This window comes from Pan troglodytes, chromosome 5, assembly GCF_028858775.2.
Source record: "Pan troglodytes isolate AG18354 chromosome 5, NHGRI_mPanTro3-v2.0_pri, whole genome shotgun sequence".
In the NCBI taxonomy this organism is placed as follows: domain Eukaryota; kingdom Metazoa; phylum Chordata; class Mammalia; order Primates; family Hominidae; genus Pan; species Pan troglodytes.
The window spans coordinates 99081785-99092446 of record NC_072403.2 but is presented as its reverse complement, the minus strand read 5'-3'; the positions used below and the strand labels follow the sequence as shown (position 1 = coordinate 99092446).

The 10662-nt window shown below is 36.4% G+C and overlaps 1 protein-coding gene across 1 annotated transcript; it reads left to right on the top strand.

The window, feature by feature from the left end:
* The first annotated feature begins 539 nt into the window (after positions 1-539).
* CGA (glycoprotein hormones, alpha polypeptide) lies at positions 540-10186 on the top strand. Its single transcript, XM_009451613.2, has 4 exons — positions 540-646; positions 7474-7568; positions 9247-9431; positions 9851-10186. The coding sequence occupies exons 2-4, from the start codon at positions 7481-7483 to the stop codon at positions 9926-9928; spliced, it is 351 nt and encodes a 116-aa protein (XP_009449888.1). The 5' UTR covers positions 540-646; positions 7474-7480; the 3' UTR covers positions 9929-10186.
* Positions 10187-10662: the final 476 nt, after the last annotated feature.

Genomic DNA, 10662 nt, shown 5'->3' with positions numbered 1-10662 from the left:
AAACCAGGCATGTATATTGAGAACCATTCAATCCTTCTTAGAATTGCCTCATACCTTTCTCATGCATCTTTATTAAATTCAGATGCAAATTAATTTTAGAAAAGTCTAAATAGGCGTGTGTTTTATTTTTCTGTTTCCTAATTAAATAGTGGTATAAGCCTGGAAATGCTCTATATCTATTTTCTGAAATCTATAGCTCTTGTTTAGGTAAATATCAGGTACTTAGCTAATTAAATGTCTCTTGTTTATAGGAAAGTGTCAGCTTTCAGGATGTTATGTGTATGGCTCAATAAAATTACGTACAAAGTGACAGTGTACTCTCTTTTCATAGGCTGACCTTGTCGTCACCATCACCTAAAAATGGCTCCAAACAAAAATGACCTAAGGGTTGAAACAAGATAAGATCAAATTGACGTCATGGTAAAAATTGACGTCATGGTAATTACACCAAGTACCCTTCCATCATTGGATGGAATTTCCTGTTGATCCCAGGGCTTAGATGCAGGTGGAAACACTCTGCCGGTATAAAAGCAGGTGAGGACTTCATTAACTGCAGTTACTGAGAACTCACAGGACGAAGCTAAAATCCCTCTTCGGATCCACAGTCAACCGCCCTGAACACATCCTGCAAAAAGCCCAGAGAAAGGTAATATGAATGAAATAATTTTGGGGGATTTTAATTGAGGAGTAAAATATTTGAGAATACGAGGAAGATTCCAAAGTCTCTGCGTATACCTTAATAAGAACAGAGACAGGCTTTTACTCATTCTCTTTTCAGCACTTATGATTGAATTAGAAGGAAGTCTGTAAAATTTGGCTGTGATCATAGGGTAAGATGTTATCTAACAGAAGCCAGAAACCCAATGTCTCCTGCTGAGATGCTTGAGTGCCTGTCAGGATCTAAAAATTTTCCTCAAGAATTATTGTATGTCATTGGAAAGACATTCTTTTGAGTGGCTTCCAGGAGCCAGACAGAGGGCAAGTAGACATTATGATATTGTTTTATTATCCATTTTTAAGTGATGTATAACTATATCTTCAAGCTGGCCCATGATAAAGTGGTTCACTTGTTCAGCTGAATGACTATAGCTTCTGATTATCTTTTGAATAGATGTTCTCATGCAGACTTGAATAGTAGCATGGAATTTCTTGAACGTCATTGTTTTCATTTTTCTTCTTTAATAAAATGCTACAAAAATCAAAGTTGGTAGTATTTCTCTAGCTATTATTCATGAATTTGCAATGATAAGTCACTTGCCCAAGTCTAATTGATTAGTTCCAATGAGTTTCTGGAAACTTTTTTGCAGCTAACCTTGGTTATCTTAGCATTAGCATTAATTGGTGGCTGATTGGGAAATAGACACTAGAAAATAAAAGACCTTTTTTTGTCCCTCCTTATTAGCGTTGAAGAATAGGCTATGGGCACGTGTGAAGAACTATGGGCTGACACTATATGGATCCCTTAGGAATGCAGAAGCTCCCTTTCATCTCTGTAGATATTTTGTTTCTTAAGCTCTTCAATCTTTTTCCCAGTCAAAAGTCAGATATTTTGCTTTAGAAAAGGAATCTTTTAAAGTTTCTGAAAATATCTTTTAAATAATTACTTGACTTAATACCAATTCAATTATTCATAATATTGGTCAACCAAATTGCATGTAATACATTTCTATATTCTTGAATTATTTAAAAAAGACAAGAGTGGTCATCATTTATAAAAGGTTCGTGGTTTTTCATGTTAATTTCAACTTTGGTTTTCTTAAGTTTATTATTTTTTTTGCAGTAAGAGTCATTGAAATTTTAAGTGAGTCATATTCCTTACCATTTCCTGCTGAAAAGGGTAGTGTGTGAGAAAAATGTTAGAAAAGCAATTAATTATGTTCCAGAGCAGATTTTCAGTTGCAGTGTACATTTCTTTTTAATGTGAGACCCAAATTTACATGAAAACTCAAAGTAAGAGCTGGGTAACAGAAATGGCTAACTTAGAAGGTAATGTACGTCTTGCTTAAAAGCACATCAAAGTAATCTACTTTCTCAAAGAGAAAATTTACAGGAGTGAACTTACATTTCTTTTGAGAACAGCGTGGTTCATAGCACCAAACTTCATTTTTACAGGTTGTGAATCCTAGAGTAGTTTGCTATCAACTTCTGATCTTTGCACATTCTGGATTTGGCATATAATGTTACAGCAGTGCCATTGTAATGTTGCACAAAGTAGTCTAGCAATTTCTTGGTTCACCAGGCTTAGAGATAACATTGTAGAAATGATCCAGCATCTTTAACACTCTGTGGTTTAAGGTGGGGCACTTAGGGGTAGAATCAATAACAATGTTAGAAATCAAATTAGACAAGATAACTGAAACAGCATGATCCATGTGTGACTCCAAGTTATAAAGGAGGACATGGATTAATGGTATACTTCTAGGCTATAGGGGTAGTACAAGTGGAAGGACACCATCTTAGCATCAGATCACTTTCTGAGCAACTTTGGCAAATCTTTTAAATTCTCTAATGTGTAGTTTTCTAATATATGACACAGGTGTAAAGAAAATAAAGCAAGTGAATGTATGTGAAAGCCAATGCTGACTGGGCACGGGGGCTCACGCCTGAAATTCTAGCACTTTGGGAGGCAGAGCCGGGGATATCACTTGAGCCCAGGAGTTGAAGATCAGCCTGGGCAACATAGAGAAACCCTGTCTCTACAAACAAAACAAAACAAAAAAAACAAACACAAAAAACCACTCCCAAATTAGCCGGGCTTGCTGGCACACTCCTGTTGTCCCAGTTACCCGGGAGGCTAAGATGGGAGGATCACCTGAGCTTGGGAAGTTGAGACTGTAATGAGCCGTGATTGTGGCACTACACTCCAGTCTGATCCACAGATTGAGACCATGTCTCAAAAAAAAAAAAAAAAAAGAAAGAAAGAAAGCTAATGCTTTTTCCCCTTTCCCTGTTCCCCTGCTGTTCCCCACTGCAGACAGTCCTTATAGCTTGATAAGTTTAAAATACCTGAACTTGCTCTCTTTTCTTTTCTCTCTCTCTTTCTTTCTTTCCCCCTCCTCTCCCCTCTTCCCCTCTCCTCTACTCTCCTCTTTTCTTTTTCTTTCTTTCTCTCTCTCTCTCTTTTTTTTTTTTTTTTTTCAAGATAGGGTTTCTCACTGTCTCCCAGGCTGGAGTACAGTGGCTCGATCCCAGTTCACTGCAGCCTCATCCACTCAGGCTCCAGTGATCCTCCCACCTCAGCTTCTAAGAGATGGGAAGCAGGAACTGCCAGGTCAGTTAAGGGATATACCTACTACTTGCCCAGTGTCACTACTGCTATATTCCTGATCTAAGCAGTCAAGGGCCTATGTAGATGAAATGGGGTACAAAGATAAAAATACAAATATAGACATACCACTGTTTGATGTGGGAGTGACAAGGTCACACTGCAAATAAATGTAGGCTGAGGGGTATTTTTGTGGCCATTTTTGGAAAGTACAATCTGCCATAGCAGTAAACACAGGGGCAATGAACAAGGGCTTCACTTTGCAGCTCCTCTGCTCTGTTTTTAATTACCAAAAAAAAAAAATCCTTTTAAAGTAAGATGCCTAGACAACATAGTGAGATGCCCACTTCTTTTCTTTTCTTTCTTTCTTTTTTTTTTTTTTTTTTTTGAGACGGAGTCTCTCTGTTGCCCAGGGTAGAGTGCAGTGGCGCAATCTTGGCTCACTGCAGCTTCCACCTCTCGAGACCCCATTTCTAATTTAAATAAAAAGAAAGACGCTTTCTTTGTGGATGAAGAGATAGACGTGTACGTAACTGGTTAGACTGTGGGGCATCATCTAAGAATTATAAGCCAAGTGATAGGTGAGTGCAGTGGAGAAAGATATTTATTTTGTCTTTGGGGTTGGGTGAAAACTTCGCAGTGAATCTGGCTGTTGAACAGCTCCTTAAAAGACTCTGAAGTAGATGAACTGAAAAGGGAGAGAAAGAAGGCCAAGTTGAGAAAACTCATGTTTTCTTGGACACGTATTATCTTGATGTGGTGGGTGATGGGATATAAGGGTATGTTGGTGTGTATTGCAGGTTAGTCTGAGGTTGTGTGTACAGGGCCTTTGAAGTTCGGAAAATACTCATGTGAAATACCAAAATAAGCTGAGATTAGTAAATCTGACTTTAGATTGAGCATATTTTTGCAAAATAGCATAAATCCTAGCATAATTTAATTTCTCCCCCTGATTCTTAATATTTTCTTTTGAATTTTAAAACAGAAAAACCTGAGGGTGATTAGGATGATAAAAATATTCATTAAAATGCTTTCAAAATCACCTAGAATTTGAAGGCTATTCTGTTTTTACTTGGTTAATGTCATCTCTTTTCAAAATAAAGGCAAAGAAAGGTAATAGTTTCTGCTACAGCAATAGTGATTTTTGTTTCACTTTTTCAATCTTCTTTTCACTTTATTATAAAGGCAATTCTAAAATGCGCATTGACTTCATGCTTTCACATTCTGCAATCTTATTATAAATGTTTCTCTCTGAATTAATTCTGATATAGTTGTTCACTGCATAATGGCTGAATTTTCATAATATATGAGCTGCAATATTAAGGCACAAAAATGATACTAGTTTAAAAAGGAAACTAGTTTTAATTCTGAACATTTCCTTATGGCTTTGTGTATTCTCAAACTTACTGATCTCAGAACCTGTTTACACTCTTAAAAATTATTGAAGAGCCCAGGCTGGTCGTGGTGGCTCACGCCTGTAATCCCAGCACTTTGGGAGGCCGAGGCAGGTGGATCACGAGGTCAGGAGTTTGAGACCAGCCTGGCCAATATGCTGAAACCCCATCTCTACTAAAAATACAAAAAAAAAAAAAAAAAAAAAAAAAATTAGCCAAGCGAGGTGGCGTGTGCCTGTAGTCCCAGCTATTCGGGAGGCTGAGGCAGGAGAATTGCTTGAACCCAGGAGGTGGAGGTTGCAGTGAGCCAAGACTGCATGACTGCATTCCATCCTGGGCAATAGAGGGAGACTCAATCTCAAAAAAAAAAAAAAAAAAAATTATTGAAGAGCCCAAAGAGCTTCTATTCATGAGTTTATATCCATTAATATTTAATGGCTTAGTGATTATGCTAAAGTTTAAAAATATTTATTCATTTAGAAAAATCCATCATATGTTAACACATATAACATATATTTATTTTTTAAAAATGACAATTTTCAAGAAAAAATTAGTGATGAGTGGCATTGTTTTACCCTTTTGCAAAACTCTTCATCGTCTGGCCTAACAGAACATAGCTAAATTCTCATGTGCTTTTTCATTCAATCTGTTGTAAAATTACATGTCATGTAGCCTCTAGAAAATTTCTCTGAACACCCAAGAGGATGAAGAGGAAAAAAAGACAAACAACATTTTAGTATTACTATGAAAATCATTTTAACCCCACAGATCCACTGAAAATCTTTGGGGTTCCCAGATCACACTTTGAGAACCACTGACTTAGAACAATATTTATTCAGTGTTAATTATGTGTGAAGATAAATAGAACTCAAAATTACTTACATATAAATATATATATTAGGTAGAAATAATGACATATGTTTGTTTTAGCCTTCATACTTACACAATCTGAATTTCTATACAGGTTGAGTATCCTTTATCTGAAATGCTGAGGATGAAATGTGTTTTAGATTTTATTTTTTTTTGGATATTGGAATATTTGCATACACATAGTGAGATATCTTGGGGATGAGACCCATGTCTAAACATAAAATGCATTTGTTTCATATACACATAGCCTGAAGGTAATTTTATATACTATTTTAAATATTTTGTGCATAAACAAAGTTTCTGTTAAGTACTTATATGTGGAAATTTCCACTTGTGTAATCATGTTGGTGCTCAAAATGTTTCAGATTATGGGCCATTTCAGATTTCAGATGTTCAGAATAGATATACTCAACATGTGTTATAAACTTAGTTCTGCTGTCTGACAAATTATTCCTAAGAAGTATTATGGGTTAATATAAACATCTAGCAGAAACTCAGCCCTATTATGTCAGTCTACATGAAAAATAACCATACGTTTTGACTCATATGTTCCTTTAAACTTCATTCTGAATTTTTTAAAAAAAACTTTTATTTTGAATAATTGCAGATTTAGAGGAAGTTGCAAAAAATGTACAGAGAAGTCCTGTATATCCTTCAGCTTGTTCCCTCATTGAAAATTATCTTGTATAACTATAGTACAAGGTGAATACTAGAGAACTGACATTGCTGCCGCCTATACAGCTTATTCAGATTTAAGACACACACACACACATAATACTAGTGCTCTGTTATGCAGTTTTATCCCATGTGTAGATTAGTGTGACTAACATCCCTATCAACATGCGGCTGTCCCATCACCACGGCTCCCTTGTGCTATCCCTTTAGAGCCACACTCACCCTCATACACTTCTTTCCCAGTGCTAACTCTTTGAAACCATTAATCTATTCTCTATCTCTATAATTTTGTTATTTCCACAGTGTTATATAAATGGAATCATATAGTATTCAGCCTGCATTCAGCATAATTCTCTTGAGATCCATTCAAGCTGCTGTGTGTATCAATAGTGTGTTCATTTTTTTGTTGCTGGACAGTATTCCATGGTATGGCTATACCATCATTTGTATGACCATTCACCTGCTGATGGACATTTGAAATGTTTCCAATTTTTTGGCTACTCTAAATAAAGTTTCTATGAATATTTATATATAAGTTTTGTGTGAACATAGTCTTCATTTCTCTGAGATAAATGCCCAAAAGTGCAACTGTTGGGGCATATGGTAAGTACATGTTTAGTTTTATCAGAAACTGCCTAAGTATTTCCCAGAGTGGCTGTACCATTTTGTATTCCCACCAGACCAGCAATGCCTGAGTTATCTGGATTCTCTGCATCCATGCCAGTATTTGGTGTTATTTTTTATTTTAGCCATTCTGATAGATATGTAATATGTCATTGTAGTTTTAATTTGCATTTCCTTAATGGCTGATAATGTTGAATGCTTTGTGTTTATCCTCCATCAAATGATTGTATATTTTATATCTCATATATAAGTTTATATATATTTTCTTAGGTATTATCTAGTTTAAGTTCCATGTTTTACAAATAAGGACATTGAGGCTTCTTAACAGGATGACAGATAATTTAAAATTTAAATTTTAAAAAAATTTAAAAAGAGAATTTTTTGTAATTATTATTAAACCAATTTCTACAGTTAATGTGAGAAATGGGAAGATTCAGTTATCTATCTCTTTCCTAAGGAGAACTTTTTTTTAAAAAAATTACATGGTTTTAGTATATGTTGGGAGCTAAAAGCAGGGAGGTCAAGACACTGATGACTATTATTAATAGTAATGTTGAAACTACTGGTTGTTGTTATGACTGGTAAGCCAATTTTAGATTAACTGTTTTTTTTTTTGTTTTTTGTTTTTGCCATGTCTGTCTGCAGGAGCACCATGGATTGCTACAGAAAATATGCAGTTATCTTTCTGGTCACATTGTCGGTGTTTCTGCATGTTCTTCATTCCTCTCCTGATGTGCAGGGTGCGTGACCAAATTTGTGGTTCAAGTAATAAGGACAACACACATTTCTAGATGTACATCAATAACTCCATTAATTACATTTCTACCACCTTTTCAAAAGTAATAAGTCTTTGCTGCTGGATTCATATCTAGGCACTTGTAGATTGTGAACATAAAATTAAATTAGGTTCAGAAAATGTGCAGTGAAAATGATATCTTACACAACCATTTATGCAGCAGCCTATACATTTTCATCGGAAATAGATTCCTTTTTATTCTTGAGTCTTACAAGAAGAAAATGCTCCTTATTCAGTTAGCTCAGTTATTTTTTACATTTCTCCCGGCAGATTTGAGATTTTAACATTGCCTTTGTAGATGAATTTTCACATCAGTTAACAAGTGAGAAAAACAAAACCATTTTATACAGTAAATTTGTTTTGCTGTATTGTCTGAAAAATCTCATATAGTAGCTGATATAATTCCTTCTGCTTTGAAATTGTGAGCTACTATTGGTTATGGTTTTTCTCTATGTAAGTGGTAATATTTTAATCCAGGTCCCAAGTGCAGGCGCCTGATCTAATATCAGGCTCTCTACGCTCACCAAGCTTTCTTAATTCTGACATATTTCTCTCTGTCAATATTTGGAGTTACTGTGGGAAAAACAATAGCAGATTCTAAAGGGAAAAATATTTTTCCTCTGTGCAAAATTCTCTTTTCAGATGAACATGATGTTTTCATCTGTCAAGTTTTGTGTTTCCTCTAGGCATACTGTTAGCATTGGGATAGAGAATCCATGCTTGAAGAGAGACTACAACTGAGATTTTCTATGCATATCTGTAAAAAATGTTTGTTTTTAAGTTTTATTTCCCATGAACATTAATCAGTATAAATATTAAATAGATATTATAGATGAAGATTAACATATAACCAAAAAGCACTTACTTAGTTTCCTTTCATTTTTGATGGAAAAATAATATTCACTATCCCATAATAAGGAAGCATTCACAGTTTCTTTTCTTTGTTGCCTTGCCTTGTCTTGCCTTGCCTTTTCTTTTGAGACAGAGTCTCGTTCTATCACCCAGGCTGGAGTGCAATCGCGTGATCTCAGCTTACTGCAACCTCCGCCTTCCGGGTTCTAGTGATTCTTCTGCCTCAGCCTTCTGAGTAGCTGGTATTACAGGCACCTGCCACCATGCCCAGCGAAATTTTTGTATTTTTAGTAGAGATGGGGTTTCACCATGTTGGCCAGGCTGGTCTCAAATTCCTAACCTCTGGTGATCCACCTGCCTCAGCCTCCCAAAGTGCTCGGATTACAGGCATGAGCCACCACATTTTTTCTTATTTTTTTGAGTCAGGGTCTCACTTTGTCACCCAGGCTGGAGTGCAGTGGCATGATCTCGGCTCACTGTAGCCTCGACCTCCCAGCTTCAAGCGATTCTTCTGCCCCAGACCCTCAAGCAGCTGGGACTACAGGTGTGCACCATCACGTCTGGCTAATTTTTGTTGTTGTTGTATTTTTTGTAGAGACAGGGTTTCACCATGTTGCCCAGGCTGCTCTCAAACTCCTGAGCTCAAGCAATCCACCCACTAAGGCCTCCCAAAGTGCTAGGATTACAGGTGTTAGCTACTGTGCTGGCCTCATAGATTCTTTTTGAGTCTTTTTTGGATATTTTACTCTGCCTTTTTTTTCCCCTGATAGATTGCCCAGAATGCACGCTACAGGAAAACCCATTCTTCTCCCAGCCGGGTGCCCCAATACTTCAGTGCATGGGCTGCTGCTTCTCTAGAGCATATCCCACTCCACTAAGGTCCAAGAAGACGATGTTGGTCGTAAAGAACGTCACCTCAGAGTCCACTTGCTGTGTAGCTAAATCATATAACAGGGTAAGAACCTCAAGATCCCCAGAAGCTTTCTAACAGCCCAATCAGAGAAATGTTCATAGAGCCCACCCATGGAATTTAATGCCAAAGGTGTCTAATGACCCAGCCTCCGTCGAGCATTTGTACAGGTGGGGAATACATTTCTACCCATTAATTAAAAGAGTCAATTGTCTTGTGGGTATAGACTGGATTTATTCAGAATGAGGAGAATAGGGGTAGAGGTGACAAGGGGCAGGTTGGGAGAAAGTACAGCTTACTTGTGCTAAAAATATTTCCTAAAAAGGAGACTGTGCAAATGTAGTATGCATCTACTTATTTCAGCAGAATGCAGACAATTTTATGTAATATTCTTCAATTTTGTCTCTATCTATCTATCTATCTATCATCTAATCTATAATATGTTTTTTTTCCTTCCCCTTTAGGTCACAGTAATGGGGGGTTTCAAAGTGGAGAACCACACGGCGTGCCACTGCAGTACTTGTTATTATCACAAATCTTAAATGTTTCACCAAGTGCTGTCTTGATGACTGCTGATTTTCTGGAATGGAAAATTAAGTTGTTTAGTGTTTATGGCTTTGCGAGATAAAACTCTCCTTTTCCTTACCATACCACTTTGACACGCTTCAAGGATATACTGCAGCTTTACTGCCTTCCTCCTTATCCTACAGTACAATCAGCAGTCTAGTTCTTTTCATTTGGAATGAATACAGCATTTAGCTTGTTCCACTGCAAATAAAACCTTTTAAATCATCATTCAATCACTGAATTATCATTTTTCTTCAAAGTAAAGCCAGTTGCTTTGGACAGCATTAATGGAAGAGAGTGGGCCATTGGGTGAGTTGGGGCCAAATGTGTTTGGTGACCTGACATTGGAGAGCCTTGCTGTTACCACACCTAGCAGCGTGTGAGTCCTTTCAGCCAGTGGGCTACTTATAAGACATTTATTAGGGCAAGAGAAGAAAATATGAGAACTTCTATTTATATTAATTTTTATATAACTTTTTAAGTTTCCATTTTGATGGATTTTATAAAAGCACAGATACATTAGTATGGTAATACATGTATACAATTTATAAATCAATAATTATCCATATATTGGGAACATTTGATCAGAAACTTTTTACTGTTAGAAGGGGACAATAAAAAACAAACAAACAAACAAAAGAAAAAGAAAAGAGAGAACACTTCTCTAGGATTTGGGAAAGACAAAATTATTCCCAGACTGAAGTTTCTA